The following is a 21,180-nucleotide window of genomic DNA, read 5'->3' as shown; positions in this document are numbered from 1 at the left end:
TTGAGACAGACTTTTCTTTTATTTGAAACTCATAGCATTCTAAGTCATAGCATGCATGCACTGTGCTGGCTTCTGCCAGCATGTGTATTAGAAAGATAGGGTAAGCCAGACTGCTTTTAGGGAAAGAAGGTAGCTCGAACATAAGCCAGGATGAAACAGAAATTTAGGATCTGCCCAAACCTGAAACATGGCAATTCTGTCAGCTTGCTACCCAAAGTATGGTCTGTGGATCAGCAGCTTATCAGTCATGTAGAAATCTCAACCCCACCCCCGACCTACTGCATCAGAACATGCATTTTAACCCTTTGCACTTGCTTGCTTTTTTCTCGATTCCTTTATTCTATTTGGGATTTAATTTTTTAAATACCCCAGATTTTACAAAGCACAGCAGTAGAATAAAAAACTGGAGTTTCTTTTCATACAAACTTATTTATTTGGATTTTTTTATATTTCAAATTATTGATACATTCAAAGAGCTGCTACCGATGCTAACCATGTCGAGTCACACTCGACATCCGAGTGCAAAAGGTTAACGAGACTGGTTGATGTTGCCTGTATACAGAGAAGCATTTACCTATCATAGGATATGTGAATCCTAGGGAAGAAGCAGGAGAAAGGGGTCCAAAAACATGGTTCCCCAGAGCTCTCTTGAGGAGCTTTTGGGGCTCAGATTCCTTCTCCTTTCTCCTGTCCCCAGCTGGAGGAAAGGGCCTGGAAGTCATTTATATGTGGTAGCCCCTCCCCAGGTCCCTTTCTCTAAAGATTCTGCTCACTGACACTTTAAAACCAAATTACAATGCCTGCATGGTAAGATTCTGGACTAGTCATCTGAAGCCTAGATGACAAGGGATGCCTCTCCCTGATACGATGGCTGCTGTGGAGGGCTCTTATTAAACCAAGGGAACCACACATCACACACCCAGCCACTACTTATGAATTCAACTTGGGACAAGAAAAGCCTAATTGGAAGGGCAGGCTAATCCACAGCTGCCAGGCTAGCACACCATGTATACAGTAGGAGCTCAGGCAGGACCTGGTACGTCATTTGTGGAGCTAGGTGCAAAACAAAAATGCTGGGCCCCTTGTTCAAAAATTCTTAAGAATTCTGAGAAACCAAATGTCGGGCCTTATGCTACTGCACAGGTTGCACACCCGGGAAGCCAGCCTTGCTCTCAGGATAAAATGAGCAGGAAAGAAAGGAATGCAGTTGTCCCTGCTTTCAGAAAACTTTTCGAAATGAAGAGAAACTGTCATTAGAACAGGTCTATGATTGGTTCATGGTATATGAGACTCCGTGATAAAATTGTTCCTACTAAATATTATTGTTTTTATTTCTTCATTCAAACTTACCACATGCAAAATAAATGGCTAGTTTCTTGGGAACAAATAATTTTATAAAGCCATTCCCCCATCCTCATGGGGCTCACACTCCAGTGGGCAAACTAACATTAAAATAGACCTATAATCTGAGACAGCAGATTATTATAACGGAAAAATCCAAAAAGTATTGAGAACTTGAAATTGAATCACAAATGCTCCAAATCTTAGTGTCCTCCATAGGTTAGTAATGTTCCTTTCCTAACAAAAGTTTATGGGCAAACTTTTTATAATTTATTTTTCATTTAAGTATAGCTGGTATAAAACTTATTATATTAGTTTCAGGTATACAATGTAATGATTCAGCATTTTTATAACTTCTCCAATGTGATCACCCCACTAATTCTAGTAATCACCTGTCACCATGTAAACCTACCACAATATTACTGACTATATTCACCTTCTGTTTCTTACCCATCTCCCCACCCCCGCCTTTCTGGCAACCATACCTTTGGTCTCTGTTCCAATTAGTCTACTTTGTTGATGTTTGTTTGCTTTGTTTTTAGATTCCACATATAAGTGAAACTATATGGTATTTGTCTTTCTCTGCCTGACTTACTTCTCTTATTTATCTTAGCATAATACCCTGTATATCCATCCATGTTGTCCCAAAACATCTATCCCAATTCCATTGCCAGAGGTGGGCAGACCAGATGAAGTGACCTATTTTCCTGATGTGTTTGGAGAATGCTTGGCAAAGGCTAAGAGATCCAAACATGTGTAGGAGAGAATGGAGAAATCTGCATTGACTGTCATGCTCAAATAAGAAAGCGGGGGGGGGGGGGGGGACGCAGTTTATTTTAGACCTTCTAAAACCCAGAAATAGTGAGTTTTTCACATTTTCCAAACACAAAATCCAATTAACCTTTTGTGAAGAGTCTGATGCAGGCTGCATTCGGGCAGCTGATTGATTAGCAACGATGTCCATCAGTGTGGAGTGGGAAATTCACGTCTTAGGTCACAACCCTCTGTACAAAAATCTAGAGCTATTTCACTGAATCAGATGGAGACTTTACTCTTGGCACCTGGACAAAAAAATCCCTACATTACAACTACTCCGGAGAATAGCAGAGCATGTTACGATGTGGTGGCTGGACACTCAGCTAGGTGTGTTCTCTACTTGACCCCACCGAAACCCCTGCATCCCCTAAGCGGGCAATTCATTCTCGCGCCTCAGGAAACACACACGTTCCTCCCTGCTGTGCGCCTAACATGCGCTTTGTAAATCCTGGGAACCTGACTGTTAAACTGGTGCACGTCAAGATACCAGCACTGTCACAAATCAAGCACGGGCTCCGAAACATAACTGAACCAAGCTGACGTTTGCTTCAACAACTGGAACGCACGCGATCAAGGCCGAGGCTTTTCGGAGGAACACCTTTTCAAGATATTTATAGTGTCAATATTATTAAGCTTGAAAACCCCAGAGGAAGCTAGCGTACGGCACCTTGCGTCACAGATCCTTTTTTTTTTTTTAAGCCGCGACGGATGCACTCACCCTTTAAAAAAACCACTCTCTGGGGAGAAGACTTGTGGGGCCAGCAATCGTTGGGGCCCGGAAATGGAAAAGCGAACTCGCAGTTCCCGGCATTCCTAGTGGGCGGTACTTCCCTTTGACCCCGCGCTGACGTGCCACACATCCGGGCCTCTGTTACTAAGGCGGGGAAGATGGAGGCAGCGTCGGTGTTGGTTCCGGTAGAGTGGCTAAAGAACTGGGAGAAATCGGGGAGGGGCGACTTTTTGGACTTATGTTGGCTTCTCAGTGAAAATAAAAGCCATGGCAGTTCGACTTGCAGAGATTTCCAGCGAGCTCTCTATGAGTTATCATACCATGTCATTAAAGGAAATCTGAAGCCCGAACAAGCAGCTAATGTTTTAAGTGACATCAGCGAATTTCGTGAGGATATGCCCTCCATTCTTGCTGATGTCTTTTGCATTTTAGATATTGAGACAACCTGTTTAGAAGAGAAGAGCAAGAGAGACTGTTTTACGCAATTGGTATTAGCGTGTTTGTATTTCGTTTCAGACACGATTCTAAAGGAACGCCTGGATCCAGAAACATTGGAATCATTAGGACTTATCAAACAATCACAGCAATTCAATCAAAGGTCAGTTAAAATCAAGACAAAACTCTTTTATAAGCAGCAAAAGTTCAATTTGTTAAGAGAAGAGAATGAAGGGTATGCTAAGCTGATTGCCGAACTGGGGCAAGATTTATCGGGAAATATTACTAGTGATTTAATCTTAGAAAATATCAAATCTTTAATAGGATGCTTTAATCTAGATCCCAGTAGAGTTTTGGATGTCATTTTAGAAGTGTTTGAATGCAGACCAGAACATAATGACTTCTTTATATCTTTATTAGTATCTTATATGAGTATGTGTGAACCGCAAATACTTTGTCATATACTTGGGTTCAAATTCAAGTTTTACCAGGAGCCAAATGGAGAGACTCCTTCATCTTTATACAGAGTTGCAGCAGTGCTCCTACAAGTTAATCTTATTGATTTAAATGATCTGTATGTACATCTCCTTCCAGCTGATAATTGCATTATGGATGAACATAAACGAGAAATGGTGGAAGCTAAGGAAATTGTTAGAAAACTTACGATGGTTGTATTGTCTTCTGAAAAAACTGATAAGCAGGAGAAGGAAAAGGAAAAAGAGGAGGAGAAAGTAGAAAAGCCACCTGACAACCAAAAACTTGGTTTGTTAGAAGCCTTGTTAAAGATTGGCGATTGGCAGCATGCACAGAACATTATGGATCAGATGCCTCCATACTATGCTGCTTCACATAAGCTAATAGCTCTTGCTATTTGCAAGCTTATTCACATAACTATTGAGCCTCTCTACCGAAGAGTTGGTGTTCCTAAAGGTGCTAAAGGCTCACCTGTTAATGCTTTGCAAAATAAGAGAGCACCAAAACAAGCAGAGAGCTTTGAGGATTTGAGGACAGATGTCTTCAATATGTTCTGTTACCTTGGTCCCCACCTTTCTCGTGATCCCATTTTATTTGCAAAAGTGGTGCGCATAGGCAAATCATTTATGAAGGAGTTTCAGTCTGATGGAAGCAAACAAGAAAATAAAGAGAAAATGGAAGTTATTCTTAGCTGTTTACTTAGCATTACTGACCAGGTACTACTTCCATCTCTTTCTCTGATGGACTGCAATGCTTGTATGTCTGAGGAACTATGGGGAATGTTTAAAACATTTCCATATCAGCATAGATATCGTCTGTATGGCCAGTGGAAGAATGAAACTTATAATAGTCACCCACTTTTAGTAAAAGTTAAAGCTCAAACAATAGACAAAGTTAAATATATCATGAAACGTCTAACCAAGGAAAATGTGAAGCCTTCTGGAAGACAAATTGGGAAATTGAGCCATAGCAATCCAACTATTTTGTTTGATTATATCTTGTCACAAATACAGAAGTACGATAACTTAATAACACCTGTAGTAGATTCATTGAAATACCTCACTTCATTGAATTATGATGTCTTGGCCTATTGTATCATTGAAGCTTTAGCTAATCCAGAAAAGGAAAGAATGAAACATGATGACACAACCATTTCAGGCTGGCTTCAGAGTCTTGCTAGTTTCTGTGGTGCAGTTTTTCGTAAATATCCAATTGATCTTGCTGGTCTTCTGCAATATGTGGCTAATCAGCTAAAAGCGGGCAGAAGTTTTGACCTGCTTATATTGAAAGAAGTGGTACAAAAAATGGCAGGAATAGAAATTACCGAGGAAATGACAATGGAGCAACTAGAGGCCATGACTGGTGGAGAGCAACTAAAAGCTGAGGGAGGTTATTTTGGCCAGATCAGAAACACTAAAAAATCCTCCCAGAGATTAAAGGATGCACTGTTGGACTATGATCTTGCTCTTCCCCTTTGTTTGATTATAGCTCAGCAGAGGAATGGGGTGATCTTTCAGGAAGGTGGAGAGAAACATTTGAAACTTGTGGGAAAGCTCTATGATCAGTGTCATGATACCCTTGTACAGTTTGGTGGATTTTTAGCATCTAATCTAAACACAGAAGATTATATAAAGAGAGTACCTTCAATTGATGTGCTCTGTAACGAATTTCATATACCCCATGATGCAGCATTTTTCTTGTCTAGACCAATGTATGCACACCATATTTCATCCAAATATGACGAACTTAAAAAATCAGACAAAGGAAGTAAACAGCAACATAAAGTCCACAAGTACATTACATCATGTGAAATGGTGATGGCCCCTGTCCATGAAGCAGTAGTCTCATTACACATTTCCAAAGTCTGGGATGACATCAGCCCTCGATTCTATGCCACATTCTGGTCATTGACAATGTATGACCTTGCAGTTCCGCACATCAGCTACGAACGGGAAGTCAGTAAACTTAAAGTCCAGATGAAAGCAATTGATGACAATCAAGAAATGCCTCCAAATAAAAAGAAAAAAGAGAAGGAACGCTGTAGTGCTCTTCAGGACAAGCTTCTTGAAGAAGAAAAGAAACAGATGGAACATGTACAGCGAGTTCTACAGAGACTGAAACTGGAAAAGGACAACTGGCTTTTAGCAAAATCTACCAAAAATGAGACCATCACAAAATTTTTACAGCTGTGTATATTCCCTCGATGTATTTTTTCAGCAATTGATGCTGTTTACTGTGCTCGTTTTGTTGAATTGGTACATCAACAGAAAACTCCAAATTTTTCCACACTTCTTTGCTATGATCGAGTTTTCTCTGACATTATTTTCACAGTTGCAAGCTGTACTGAAAATGAAGCCAGTCGATATGGGAGATTTCTTTGCTGCATGTTAGAGACTGTGACCAGGTGGCACAGTGATAGAGCCACATATGAAAAGGAATGTGGAAATTATCCAGGATTCCTTACTATATTACGGGCAACTGGATTCGATGGTGGAAATAAAGCTGATCAACTAGACTATGAAAATTTTCGACATGTTGTACATAAATGGCATTACAAACTAACTAAGGCATCAGTACATTGCCTTGAAACAGGTGAATATATTCACATTAGAAATATCTTGATTGTGCTAACAAAAATACTTCCTTGTTACCCAAAAGTTTTAAATCTGGGTCAGGCTTTGGAAAGAAGAGTGCATAAAATCTGTCAAGAAGAAAAAGAGAAAAGGCCTGATCTATATGCATTAGCTATGGGCTACTCTGGGCAGTTGAAATGTAGGAAGTCCTACATGATACCTGAAAATGAGTTTCATCACAAAGACCCCACTCCGAGGAATGCAGTTGCCAGTGTACAAAATGGGCCTAGTGGTGGGTCTTCTTCCTCTTCCATAGGAAGTGCATCTAAATCTCATGAAAGCAGTGCTGAAGAGAATGATAAATCAAGGGAGAGATCTCAGTGTGGCATGAAAGCTGTAAGTAAAGCTTCTAGTGCCACACTGAAAGGCAATTCAAGCAATGGCAATAGTGGCTTTAACAGCAGCAAAACCATTAAAGAAAATGACAAAGAGAAAGGGAAAGAAAAAGAGAAAAGAGAAAAGACTCCAGCTACTACTCCAGAGGCCAGGGTACTTAGTAAAGATGGTAAAGAAAAACCAAAGGAAGAACGTCCAAATAAAGATGAAAAAACAAGAGAGACAAAAGAAAGAACACCTAAGACTAACAAAGAGAAAGAAAAATTCAAGAAGGAAGAAAAAGCTAAAGATGAGAAATTCAAGACCACTGTCCCCAACATAGAATCAAAATTGACTCAAGAAAAGGAAATAGAGAAGGAGTCATTCAGAGAAAGAGATATAGCAAAGGAAATAAAATCAAAAGAAAATGTTAAAGGAGGAGAAAAAAGACCAGTTTCTGGGCCCTTGAAGTCACCTGTTTCCCGATCAGATATTACTGAGCCTGAAAGGGAACAAAAACGCCGTAAAATTGATATACACCCTTCTCCATCACATACCTCAACAATAAAGGACAATATTATCGAACTCAAGGAGTCTTCAGCAAAGCTCTACCTTAATCATACTCCTTCACCGCTAATCAAGAATAAGGAGAGAGAAACAGACAAGAAAGATTTAGACAAGTCAAGGGAAAGATCCAAAGAAAGAGAGAAAAAAGATGAAAAGGACAGAAAAGAACGGAAAAGGCATCACTCAAACAATGACCGGGAAGTGCTACCGGACTTAACCAAGAGGCGAAAAGAAGAAAATGGAACAATGGTTTCAAAACACAAAAGTGAAAGTCCATGTGATTCTCCTTATCCAAATGAGAAAGACAAGGAAAAAAATAAGTCAAAATCTTCAGGCAAAGAAAAAGGCAGCGATTCATTTAAATCTGAAAAGATGGATAAAATCTCCTCCAGTGGCAAAAAGGGTATATACAGACCCCTAAGTTGAAGGTCTAGAGGAGGATGCCAAAGCTCCATGCATCACTCTCAGAACGGTATCTCCCATAATTAAGAGCTTCTGGTGTTGTCCATTTAAGGGGAATCTGCTTTAAGTCAGAAGATGAATATAACCCACCATCCTCTAGACAAAACATTCCAAAGTCACCAGTTGTCAGGATATTATTTTCACCTCTAGACAGTTCCTTGCAACAAGGATCCTGTGTATACAATTTTCATTTGAAATTCGCCATCCAGAAGCAGCATCTGATGAAAATTTCATCCTTGTTTCTCAGAAAAGAGAGGAAATTGCCTCCAGGGACTAGTTCCTTAATGATGTAAATAGATGGCGTTTATGTGCAAACTTCTATACGTTTGACAATATTGGGATGATTGATTGTATTACTTGAGGATTTTGGCTTCTTGTAAAAAATTTAACTTTAGTTCCTGGGAAAGATCATTTTTACATGTTGTAACAGCAGTAGCAGTTTTATCCTTTCATATGCCCTTAAATATGTCACCAAATTTTCCTTTGCTCAGTCATTCTCCTGTTGTGACATCTTCATGATTGAGAACCCATTTCTTATTCTAGGTATGGCCATACTGACCATGATACTCTTGATTGGAACATTGACTTTGCCATTTAAAAAATTGAGATAAAATTCACAAAACACAAAACTTGCCATTTTAAAATGTTTTTTTTAGTATATTCAATATGTTGTAGAACCATCACCACTGATTCCAGAACATTCCCATCATCCCAAAGAGCCCCCACACCTGTTAGCAATCATCCCTAATTCTCCCCTTTCTTCAGCCCCTGGAAACAATTAATGTACTTTCTATTTCTATAGATTTATCTGTTTTGAACATTTTATAAACATGGAATCATGCAATATGTTACCTTTTGTGTCTGGCTTCTTTCACATAGTATTGTGTTTTCAAGGTTCACCCATGATATAGCATGTATCAGAATTTCATTTCTTTTTAAAACTGAATAATATTCCATTGCATAAATGTGTACCATATTTTGTTTATCCATTCATCAATTATGGACAGGAACAATTATTTTTTAAGTATTAAAATTTTAAGTTCAACAGAGTATCCACAATTATGATATCAAGATTATAATTACATGGTGTGAACAGAATGCTGTATAGGAATGATATGTACATTATTTGTCAGCATTTCATGCAAGTGTGGTTATTTTCTAAGACTCTTCTAGCTTTGATTTTATGAAATATATGAATATTATTAGTATTTTCATCCATAAAGTTTTAATGCCTTAAGCATTATTTTTAAAATGAATGAGAAAAATGGTAGGCAGAGAAGAAGTTATTTGCCAAATGTTGTAATGACCATATTTTTAATTTATTTCAGTATGCAATATTTGAAAAATGTCAATACATAAAGGGAAGAAAATGAGTATGATGAAATCAATATATTTTTAAAGCAATTTTTATAATTTAGAAGACATTGCATCTTAATATAAGTCACTATTAAAATAATACCCTTGTGAAAAAATAATAAAAAACACTTTCTGATCTGCATGCTCATTTGAACAGGGTCCAGTTGGCAGAAGAAGTAGGGCATCTTGCACAAATCATCCTGTGACTGGTGGGGGAGGGGAAATTCTGGAGCCTTGGTTTTAAAGGGTACCCCTAACACATATCCAATGCATGCTTTGCAAGGAAGCTGGGCACACAGTCTGCCTTCCTCCATCTCCATTGCAAACCTGGAAGCAAGCCTGTCTATGCTTTTGTGAATCTGAACCTACATCAGATTGAGCCAACTCAATCAATGGGGAAATACAAATGCCCACTTCATTTTTATTCAGCTGCTCAGGGGCTTGCAGTACCGAGTTTCCTAGGACAGCATGCCAGAGAAGCTCCAGGAAGTAGAGTTTCCTTTAAGAAGGCACATTCTGCCCTTAGCCATGTGGCATTTCAGAGGGCCAGCAAAGACCCTTCAAAAGAAAACAACAGCTCCAGCTATGGCAAGGTTGTTATAATTTGATGCCAAAACAAAGAGTACAGCTAGGAGAGCATCTTACTGGGGATTATAAATAAACAAGAGCTGAATCTAAAGGACAATCTTTCCTAATAAGAATCTATTATGTTCCACTGACTGTAGGGTCTGACTTAGGAGTTTTTTGTTTTGTTTTGTTTTCATTCTTGGGGTTAGTCTGGCGATATATTAAATATTTTCCTGTTTTGCAGTGGTGTGAGAGGTAGCATAATATAATGCTGATGACTACACATTCCATAGCCAGAATGTCTAGGTCCTGATTTAACCATGTTATGTATAACCTTTTTTATCTTGGGCAAGTTACTTAAAACTTTCTGAATCTCAGTTTTTATATCAGTGAAAGGATAATATAACAGCTACCTCACAATGTTGTTGTAATGTAATGAGTAAGTATTGATAGAGCGCTCAGTACAGGGCCTGACACACCGGAAGAGCTTTCTCCTCCTCCAGTCTATAAGAGAATAGGGCTTTGATTTGGACAATTTAAAACTCTTCTTTGATTTCAGTGATCTTACTCTTCCTTAAGTGTATAAAAATAAAACAGCTCACTGAAACTATTAAGATCACAGAACTGCTAAATTGGTGCCACTGGGATTTAAAGAATATCTGCATGTACGATGAAGTAGTCAAAAATACCTTTGTTGGAGTCACACATTAATTCAACAAATATTTACTAAGTGCTCTTAAGTGTTTGGCATTTTGCTCATGTTCAACATATTTGCTTCTTGATGAAAAAGAGGGGCAAGACTCCTTTTTGTGCATGGAATGGACCTTGAAGGACTTGGAAGAGTTCTATGAAGAGAGTTGCAAAAAACAGCCTTGGCAAAGGTTAAGAGATAAGATAAAGGTGGTGGACAGAGGAGAACAGAAAGTTTAATTTAGGGATTTCTCTCATGGAAGCCTGAAGAATGATACAACAAGCATTAGAGAAAAAATAATTGAGGTTTTGGACAAGAGTAAGAAGTGAGAAAATTATATATGTACTAGAGGCCCAATGCATGAAATTCGTGCAAGAGTAGGCCTTCCTTCCCCCAGCTGCTGGCACCAGCTTCCTCTGGCACACAGAACCGGGCTTCCCTCTGGCACCTGGGACCCGGGCTTCCCTCTGGCCACTGGCAGGCACCTAGGACCCAGGCTTTCCTCACAGCCCCGGCTTCGTCCAGAAGGTTGTCTGGAAGGAGGTCTGATCCAATTAGCATATTATTATAGACTAGAGGCCCGGTACATGGATTTATGTACTGGGGAGTCCCTTGGCCTGGCCTGCACCCTCTCACAATCCAGGACCCCTCGGGGGATGTCGGACACTTAAGAGCACTTAGTAAATATTTGTTGAATTAATGTGTGACTCCAACAAAGGTATTTTTGACTACTTCAGCATACATGTCAGCCTGATCCCCACAGGCCAGGCCAAGGGACCCCACTGGTACACAAATTCGTGCACCGGGCCTCTAGTATGCATATAAGATCTTTGGTTAATCTCTTCCCACCCTCCCGCCTCCCCTCTTCCCTCTGAGATTCATCAGTCTGTTCCATGTTTCCATGCCTGTGTGTTGAGCATCTGCCCCCTGGTGGTCACTGCAGGTCATAGCTATCAGTCGAACAGTCGCTTAGACTTTTATATATGTAGATAATACTGGGAGGCAAATTGGGTGGATCCTAGCAGTATGGACAGTTTGCAGTTTATTTCAAGATTCCAGGATTGAAATAAGGTCCAGATTTATAATGGTGGGTGACAGCAAGAGGAAGAGAATACATAGAGACATTATGAAGAGAGAACTGATAGTACTTGGTGCTTGATCCTATGAGATAAAAGAGAAAGAGAAATATAATGTGATGTCGTGTTCTTCTAACCAGTTGAGATAATTAGAGCATTAATGTGACTCAAGATATAGAATCTATAAGATTATTCAGTTTAAAGGCAATCAATTTTATAGATTGATTTTATTGATAAATTGTGTCTTAACAAAACAGCACACTAAAAATTAGTAGCAAATCTGGTGCCTCTTTCTACTACTACACCAAGGGAAAGGTCACGGTAGCATATGAGAAATACAGGCAGACTCAAATTTGAATTCTCTGCACAGGCTATGGAGCCTTGTTCTGTCTGAGCCTTGGAGCAAGTACCTAATCTCATCTATATATATAAAAGGCTAATATGCTAAGTCCAACTGTCCAACTGGTTGCTATGATGCACACTGACCACCAGGGGGGCAGACACTCAACGCAGGAGCTGCCATGACACGCACTGCCATTTACAGAGAAACAACATCACAGACCTGGTGCCCACAAAGCAACACTTGGTTTCCCCCAAGTGGGACACAGGCCCCGCCACCAGAGCGACACCCCACCAAATTGCAACTGATGATGCCAAGACCCATGGCACAAAATGCAGCCCACAGCCTAGCCCAGCCCAGAAACAGTGGCTATGGGAACCAGGTAATGACATCACGTAGCAACACCTGGCTTTGTCTCCCTAGCAACTAGCCTCCTTGGAGTTTCTTCAGCCCAGGAACACAACTTGCTTTATAGCCAGGTGGAAACATTTTACACTTTAACCAAATATCTGTGAAGCATTTTCCTGTGCCTCATCTCATTTGATCCTCACAGAAGTCCTGGAGTAGGTAGATAGGAGACTCGGTGGAATCCTATTTTCTTTTCATTAGCTGGAAAATGCAGATTTAGAAAGCTTAGAAACTTGACCCGACTGAAAAGAAGTAAGAAATGGTGGACCTTGAAAATGATTTCAGTTTTTCTCACTGTGCAGAATATAGTCAAACACTGCTACAGTTAAATATTTTACCCTTTGTTCTCCCTGCGTGATCTACAATAATAATCTGCTTTGTGTTGTTACTTACTGCTGTGTTACTGACAATTACCTGAAAGAGAAGTTGGGGTGCTTCACTGGGCTGGAAAAAATTTAGCTAAATCAGAAAGCAGGTCTAATTAAGCAAGTTTATTCTCTATATATACTAGTAAAAGGCTAAGTTGACTTGCGCATGCGCGATACATATAAAGCTCTCGCACGCATGTTTTTCAGTCTGTCATTGTTGATCGTGAATTTGGTTGACACTTCTATTATAGAGAAAGGGCAAATAGCGATATTAAAATATTTCTTCTAATTCATTTCCTTTCAATGTGCACGAATTTGTGCACTGGACCACTAGTAAAACTATAAAGAATAAGGCAAAAGATACTTAACTCAGTAGAGTCTAATGGTTGTTGAGTTCTGTCTCTTCTATACTTGACTGCAACCTTGCTTAGAATCTCAGGAGCACCTTTTCTTCTGAAATTGTATAAAATTGTGGGTCAAGGCAACACATATTCAGCAACTACCAGAAGAGAATTCTTAAAGCTCTACTGGATTCCTAAGAGGATTTGCTCAATGGTAATAGAACAAAGTGTGCTTGGTGGGTATAAAAACAGGATAATGAGAGCTATATCATATGATTCAGAGACAGCTGCAGCATAAATCAAGAAGCAATGAGCAAATGTGTCCTGTCCATACACATTTGGATGAACACTCAGTGCTTCTAAACTCAGATGCTGACCCAGAGTGCCAAAATGTCAGAGTTGGAAGGGAATTCCAAATCATCATGCTAAACCCTATCATTTTACAGATGAGGAAACTGAGGCCAAAAGAGGGTAGTATAGGAAGGAAGGTGTACACCAGAATGAAGTGACTAGGACTGTGATGTGGTTAAGAGCACAGATGTTAGAATCAGGTAGACCTTAGTCAAATTACTTAACTCTCTTGGCCTCACTAATGACGACTTCATTTTTACAATAGAAAAAATACCATCTGTATGAGGATACTGTGAGCATAGGATGAAATACTTTGTGTAAAGTACTGGGCACAGCTGGCTTTGAGGGTCATTTTGAATTCTGCTTTACACTAATCCCTCCCCACCTGCACACAAAATTTTCATATACTAGAGGCCTGGTGTACAAATTGATGCATGGGTGGGGTCCCTTGGGGTGGCCTGCGGGATTCAAGCCAAAACCCACAGTCCAATGCCTCCTTGCCACTTCTGTCTGCCGCTCCCACTCATCCCAGCTCCACTGTGCCTGTGGGCTCACACTGCCACAGCGGAGCTTGTCAGCCATGAGCCCTGCATCTGGTGCCCATTCTGAGGTGGGTGGGGGTGGGGCAGGATGCGATCGGCCCTCTGGGCGGGCAGTAGGATGCCCTGCCTGGCTGGGGATCTGGATCCCTCCCTCTGACCTTCACGCTGGTTGTCAGGAGCCACCTGGCAGCCACGTTTATATTGTTTCTTCCTTGCGGAGCGTCTAGGGAGGGGAAGCAGCCGCAGTGCCCGAGGCTGACTTCCAGGAGGCTGGCAGCACTGTCGGGATTGTGCCAGCAGTGCCAGTCCATCAGTGCCTGGCCCGTTCTCCAGAGATTGGACCTGCAGGACCACTGAGAGAGTGAGTGGCTGCTGTCGGCTGGTGGGTCACCAGGACAGGTTGGTCAGCTGAGCGGCGCTCCCACTGTGGGAGCGCACTGGCCACCAGGGGACAGCTCCTGCGTTGAGCATCTGCCCCCTGGTGGTCAGTGTGTGTCCTAGCAACCAGTCGACCTGTCATTTGGTTATTCGGTCGCTTAGGCTTATATATCTAGACTAGTAGCCCATTTGCAGGAAGAATCCTGCAAGCGGCCGCTGTGGCCGCCACGTCTACACCCGCATGCCGCTGCCGCCCACCCTCTGGCAGCCACCTGGCTTTCCGCTTTTCCTCCCTCTTCCTTCTAAGTTGTCTTCAGTCTTCAATCCTCCCTCCCTCAGCGTATGCAAATTAACCGCCATCTTTGTTGGGTAATTTGCATACTTGCCCTGATTGGCTGGTGGGCGTGGCTTTGGCTGGTGGGCGTGGTTTTGGCGTATCGAAGGTGCGGTCAATTTGCATATTGCTATTTTATTAGGTAGGATAGATGTTTTGATGCATGACTTTTGTGAGGCAAGTGAACCGAAAGCCATTGTACCCCCAGCTTTCTACCCAGTCCCCTAGGACCACAAGACTCAGATCAACCATAACCCAAACATGAAGCTATTGCCAACACTCTCCTGCAGGGTGGCAGGGATTTGGTGAGACAGGAATAGCAAGAGTTAAGAGAAAAACAAAACTTGGCTGATGTTTTAGTCTCTGAGGTCCCAGTGGCAGTCGGCCAACATGCTTTGTAGTGGCCAGGGGGAACTGAAGGAATGGGAAGCACCTTAAAGGGAGAGCTTGTTTTGTTTTCTTCCTGGGGGAAGGGTTTTCCTTGTAGTGTTTGAAGTCATTTCTGTTTCCATCAAATAATGGGATTTTCTGATGTAAATTACCTGCCATCAGGCAAATGTAAGAACAAAACTGATTAAGTGAGCAATTCCTCTGTGCCAGGCACTAAGCTAAGCACTTCCATGTGGGTTGGCTCATTTATTCCTCATAATAATTCTATGAGATAGGAATTAGTATAGTAACATGGATTTTAGAGCTGAGAAACATTTTTAAAACAGAAAACAGCGGCATAGAGAGGAGAAGTAAATTAGTTAAGATTGCACAGCTAGTAAGTGAAGGGGTCAGGATTTGACCCAAGTGGCCCAGCCCCTTACTTCTCTTAGTGAAGCTGCTTTACAGCCATCTAAACCTGACTGCATGGGGACGGCAGGAAGGGCAGAGACAACTGAATAAGCACACAGGAAACAACAACACAATGCAAACCAGGTAAGCGAACATGAGAAGAAACAAGGGAAGAGAGAAAAAGGAGCAGTGTAACAGTGGGAAACAGTACACAGTGCCTCACAGAAGGAAGTGGAGGAACCATACCTAGGACAGCCTGGAAGTTGTGTTGTTAAATGAATCTGCCCAAGTCAGTAAAGACTCTTTAAAATGCATAGCCAGTAAAACAACCATAGTCAAAAGAGCTCAGTCGGGGTGATGAGTGGGGATAAAGAGGTCCAATATGAACTCTCTGACTGTTCTTGACAATGGACAAGAGCCTCACCATCCTAGCTCCCTCCGACAAGCCCACAAGGGTGGTTGGCAGTTGTTAAACACAGTGATTCAGAGAGCACAGATTTAGGGACTCAGTGGTTCCCTCCTGTTCTGCCACTTCCTAGCTGTGCATGAGACTTTGGGCCTTTTTCCTCATTCATCATATGGAATTAAGAATAACCCTCACAGTGTTATAGTGAGAGAGAAGTGATAGGCCATTTATATAGTCCCTCACAGCCTAGAACACTGATAAATTCTATATAATAGTAATAATGGCAATAATTACTACTAACCTTGGGTGGCGGTAGTCCACCTTTCAATGAATCAATTACGCGTTCAGAGAATGTACAGAGTCTTGGACTTTTGCATATTTTGGGGGCATGTGCCTTCTACACAGAGGTCATCTTATATTGCTATTTTTCCTGCTCTGACTAAAGAACTTGCGATGAGAATAAGAAATAGGTAAAAAAGCAATACCTAAGGGCTTTATTTGTATTTACTGCAGAGTAAATAACATAAATGCTCTATCTCGGGTTTATAAATAAACTTGGAGAGGTGCTGCATATTTTTACACATTTCTAAAATACACATTTTATTATAGTTATTGAGGACTGAGCATTTGGTAAAGATATTAAAATTAAAAACAGTGTTAAGCCTTACCTATAATGAAGCTATTAATATGGAATTGGGGACTATAACCCTTGCTAAACCAGACAGAATAACTTCATTTCTCATATTAAACAAAAGTCAACTGAGGATTGAATTGTCTCTGAAATGCTACAAAATAAAATTTCTATTATTACTGAAACTAGGAGATGTGTCCAATATATTGTTGAACAAAAGGGGGAAATACATTTCTCATTCTACCATAAAAGACATTGCAAATTTCTCAGAGAGGGATGCACTCTTTTGTTCTTTCAGAAAATTTCCTTGAAACATCCAAGATAGTTTATTAAACATCCAAGGTAGTTTCAACATAGAGTGCCCATAGAAACTTCTAAAGTAAAATGCAAGAAATTGCAAACCAATCTAATTAAAAACAACCAAACAAAGACATCCTGGAGAATAGTTTTGTTACCTCTACTCATTCTGTTATATCTACTCATTTTTCTATGTGAAGTATTATAGATATTTCATGGACAGGAATCTTCTCAAGTTTAATTTTTATCTGGTAAGAATAGGCAAGCATGCTATAATAATATTAGTTATCAAATGTTGTGGTACAAATGATATCACTGTGTTTGCCCTTATGTGGGAATATATTAAATATAATTTCTCAAAGGTGAAAATGGAGAGACAATATTACTGCATGATTTACAACATAAGTTTGGGAGTCAGATCAGGTTCAAGTCTAAATATCTGGGCAACTCATAAGCTCTCTGACATCAGTTTTCTTATCTCTAAAAGGGTGATAATTATAGTGTCAACCTCATAGACTTGTTGTGTATGTTAAATGAGATAAAAGCTCATAGAAAATTTAAGAATAGTTTCTGGCACAAAGCAGGAACTCAGGTAGCTATTTTTATGTTAATAAATCTGAACTCTACTTCTTTTCTCCTCTTGATGGGGAGGGGGAGAGATGGTTATAGCTGCACCTACTGGTTAAGAGAAAATATGGAACATTTCAAGGATAATGCTATTCTTAGTCTTTCTTATGCACTATCTTGAGATCTAGGATTGATCTGGGGCAGCTTTCTTTTATTAAGTTATGGAGCAGCTATCTTTTAGTAAGGTCTAACTAGAGAATAGGAAGAAAAGGAAGGAAGAGCTATAGTGAGTTATGAGCGACTCTAGTAGAAAAGATGACTCAGAGGTACTGGCCATAAAGCAGTGTCCCTCTTACCAATCAGCTGCATGGGTGTATGTACCACACATGTACTTACAGTACCATAATTTTAAAATCATATTTTCACAGGCTTTGATATAGAGAAATGGAAAAGTCTGAGGATTAGATTTATGGTCTCGGCTTAGGTCAGTGGTGAATAAGAAAAACTTTCTGGTAAACAATGGAAAGAAATATCCCTCAGGTTTGTAACCCAGCCAGCACAGATGCTTATAGTGCAGAGTAGGTGTAGCAATAGGCTCTTCAAAAGGGCTTAAATAGAGAGGGAGCCATTCTTTTGTTCTTTCAGAAAATTTCCTAAAAGATTCCTCCTTCCTTTTTGATTAGCATAGCAACAAGGCGGTTGTCATGTTGAGGTTTGGTTAGCATTCATTTAGGAGGTAGAGCAATAAGATCAGAAGCCTCCTAAGGAATCTGCGAGAGTCAAGGCATGGATAGAACCCAAAATATGAGTGGCTGGCCCTGGAAACTGCTCAGATACCAGGTCAGAAACTAGGTAAGTTGGCAGCAGTCGGGGAGCACAGATGCAGAGCAGCTCTAGGCAAATAACCAAGAACACAGTAGACATTTGTGTTCTGGAAAGCTCACTGAAGCAAGGCTACATACAGGCATGGGGTGTGTGTAATATTAACAATGACAGCAGCAAGATGATAACAGTGGCAATAGCTATGATCAATTGAATGCGATGGTCACAGGAAATATGTTAAAAGCACAGTGTCCTGTAATACTTGGAACAATTTTGATTCACGCCTACCTTATCAGATTAGGTCCCATATTTTAAAAAAGCTCCTTGAGAATCTCATTCAGTGCTTCCTTCACAGCACTTTGTTCACTTATAGTCATTTAGTTATCCGTATTAATTTAATGTCTTTGTCATTTTACTGCAAGCTCCACAAGGCCTGTGCCCATGATGTTCGCTCACCATATACACCTAGTACCTGGTACAATGTTTGCAGCCTCAATAAATACTTGCTGATAATTTGTGAACTTGTGATAGTTTAAAAAGCTAAGAAACAAACAAACAAACCATAAAACCCTGAAGCTCAGGCCTGCCCAAAGGCACACAGCCAGTAAGTTGCAGAGGCAGGATTTGAATCTAGGTTTGTTTTGACTTTCAAGCCTGTGCACTTACCTTCTATATCAAAAAAGCAATTAGAAGAAAAAACCAGAGCCCTTAGTATAAAGAAGACTGGAACAGGAACAAGTCCCACTTCCAGAAAGCCTCATATATTTTCCTCTGGTTTACAAATACATTTTAGAGCAGAGTTTAGGCACCTGCAGGTAGGAAGAGAATAGCTACAGAGTTGGAGGACTGACTACACAGGTAAATCTTGTTGAAGGAGACAGTAGGGATCTCTGTCAATGAAATTCAGGCATAACACGAGGGTTTAATGGAAACATTTGGGAAGAAAAATGGAACATAGAGAGGTCGACCTCTGTCAACAGCAAGATCTCTTAAGTGCTTCTATCTTTCTGATGAGGACTAGAGAGAAAGAGCCTCATTGATGAGAGCCAACCTAATAAACGGATTCAGTATCAAAATGACTATCAAAGAATTGAAGTGCTTCAAAGCCACGTAAAAACAAGTACATAAAAAACATAATATACTTGGATTTCTAACATTTTCATTTTTTTCACCTGTCAACATGCATGGGAAGAAATCTAATGCCGGGACCATTTGGGTTAGAAGAAGAATTTATTCAATAGCTGAAGTAAACCTTTACTTTGAGCTCTCAGACCTCAGCAGTGATGGTGCCGCGTGGCTTAGGGAAGGGCACCACAATCCTTTTCAACCTCTCTTAGCTTTATAGAAAATAAACATAAAATTTAAATAAAATCAGAGTATTTATACTCGAACACAGATTCAAGACAACTTTCTCTCAAAACACACACACACACACACACACACACACACACACACACACACACACACAAGAACAGAATGACAACTATAGCTACACAAGTCCATGTCCATCCAACATCCAAAGTAATTGAAGATCATATGGAAGCATGACCTTCTCTTTAAACCCCATCCAATGGCTTTCCATTGCCTCCGAATACATTCCAGACTCATCTCTATTGCTCACAAGGCCCTACCTGACCCAATTCTTGCCTTCCTTCTCTCCTGTCACCTTCCCCCTCCTTCATTGGTCTGTAGCCACACTGGCTTTCCTTCTGTTCCTTGAGCTTACTAGCTCCAGACCCTTTGCCTCTCTATTTTTCACTCCTGAAATATCTGTTCCCAGACCTTTACATGTCACAGTATGAAGAAGTCTCAGCTTAAGTGCCTTCCCTTACGACCTCAAGTACTTTTCACAACCACTCCCCATCCTCTTCCACATGGTTTTTATTTTGTGTTGTTGTTTTTCATTGATTTTACCACCATCTGAAACTATTGGTTTATTCATTTGGTTTGTTAGTTTTGTCTCCTCTTAATAGAATGCAAACTCCATGAAGGCAAGGCCTCCATGTGTTTTGTAAACTTGTATTCCATATCTAGAACCGGGACTAACTCACAGCATTCCATTGCCACTATAAATTTACTCTGTGTTTTAGTAAAAATTATCAAAAGAGCAACAGACTCTATTCTTCAATGTGCCAACTTGAAGTATATTGCCACAAAGATAGACAATAGCAAAAGAAAATCAAGAGAAGAAATTCAGATTAAATAATTTGATCTGGTAATTAGATTGAGTGAATTAGAGTTTGCCAAAATTATATGAAGAACTATATTTGGTTTTATAATTAGGCCAAGATATATTTCACACTTTAAATTGTCCCACTACGTATTCATTATTGAAACAATATTGCTACACAGTTTAACAAAATTATATATAGAATTCCCCATCCAAACAAATAATTTATCGAATTAAGAAAGGTGTTTTTTCTGTCCTTGTATCTGAAATGAAGAAAAACAGTTGCATGCATGAAAGGTGGAAGGTATGGAGAGAGGGGCTAACTGTAGTGTGGATACGTCCTGAAACCCTAGTACTACTAGAGCACAAAATCTTAAAACTAGTTAGCAACTACAAAATTATCTAACCTAACCTTTACTTGAAAATATAGTTTCTATGATACTAAATATAATAATAGCCCTAATACTGCATTATATTTACTTAAAGATTCATAGCTTTCAAAATACTTTCTCATATATTTTGTGCTTTGATACCAAATGAGAAAGGCCAGAAAGCTCATATCATTTACCATTCTACAGATGGAAAAACAAAGACATGGTGACTTGCCCAACATACACAGCCAGGACCTTCAAAGAAGGTCATTAAAAAAAAAATCAATTCCTACTCACCTGGCAAATTCTTGGCCTTATTATCATAGCTAATAAGGAATGGTGCCAGAAGGTGTTAGAATATTTTGAATTAAAATCAATTTCTCTTTCTACTACTTTGCAAATAGCTTGCCCAAAGTCACTCAGCTGGCTGGGACAGTGCCAGGACTAGGACCCAATATAGAACTCTCACCACCTCACCAAGCTATCTTATTACATGAGAATCAAGGATTTCTACCATACCATGTGACTCATTAATATGAGCCATTCTGGCTCAGTATAAATGTAAATCTCCAGCTAGCAGTCTAAATGTCTAATAGGAGAATTGTAAAATA

At 40.1% G+C, this 21,180-nt stretch overlaps 2 protein-coding genes across 2 annotated transcripts in view; one reads left to right on the top strand and one right to left on the bottom strand.

Annotated features, from left to right (window-relative positions):
- Nucleotides 1-21,180, bottom strand: part of SGIP1 (SH3GL interacting endocytic adaptor 1) — a 211,065-nt gene that overhangs the window by 176,520 nt on the left and 13,365 nt on the right. The gene's annotated exons all lie outside the window — the stretch shown is intronic.
- Nucleotides 3,046-7,737, top strand: LOC103284186 (THO complex subunit 2). The gene has a single exon (XM_028142375.2). It carries the CDS (start codon nucleotides 3,046-3,048, stop codon nucleotides 7,735-7,737), a length of 4,692 nt encoding a protein of 1,563 aa, XP_027998176.2.

Source organism: Eptesicus fuscus, chromosome 9, assembly GCF_027574615.1.
Source record: "Eptesicus fuscus isolate TK198812 chromosome 9, DD_ASM_mEF_20220401, whole genome shotgun sequence".
Taxonomy (NCBI): domain Eukaryota; kingdom Metazoa; phylum Chordata; class Mammalia; order Chiroptera; family Vespertilionidae; genus Eptesicus; species Eptesicus fuscus.
Note: the sequence above shows the minus strand (reverse complement) of the source record. Positions and strands in the feature narration are given on the sequence as shown.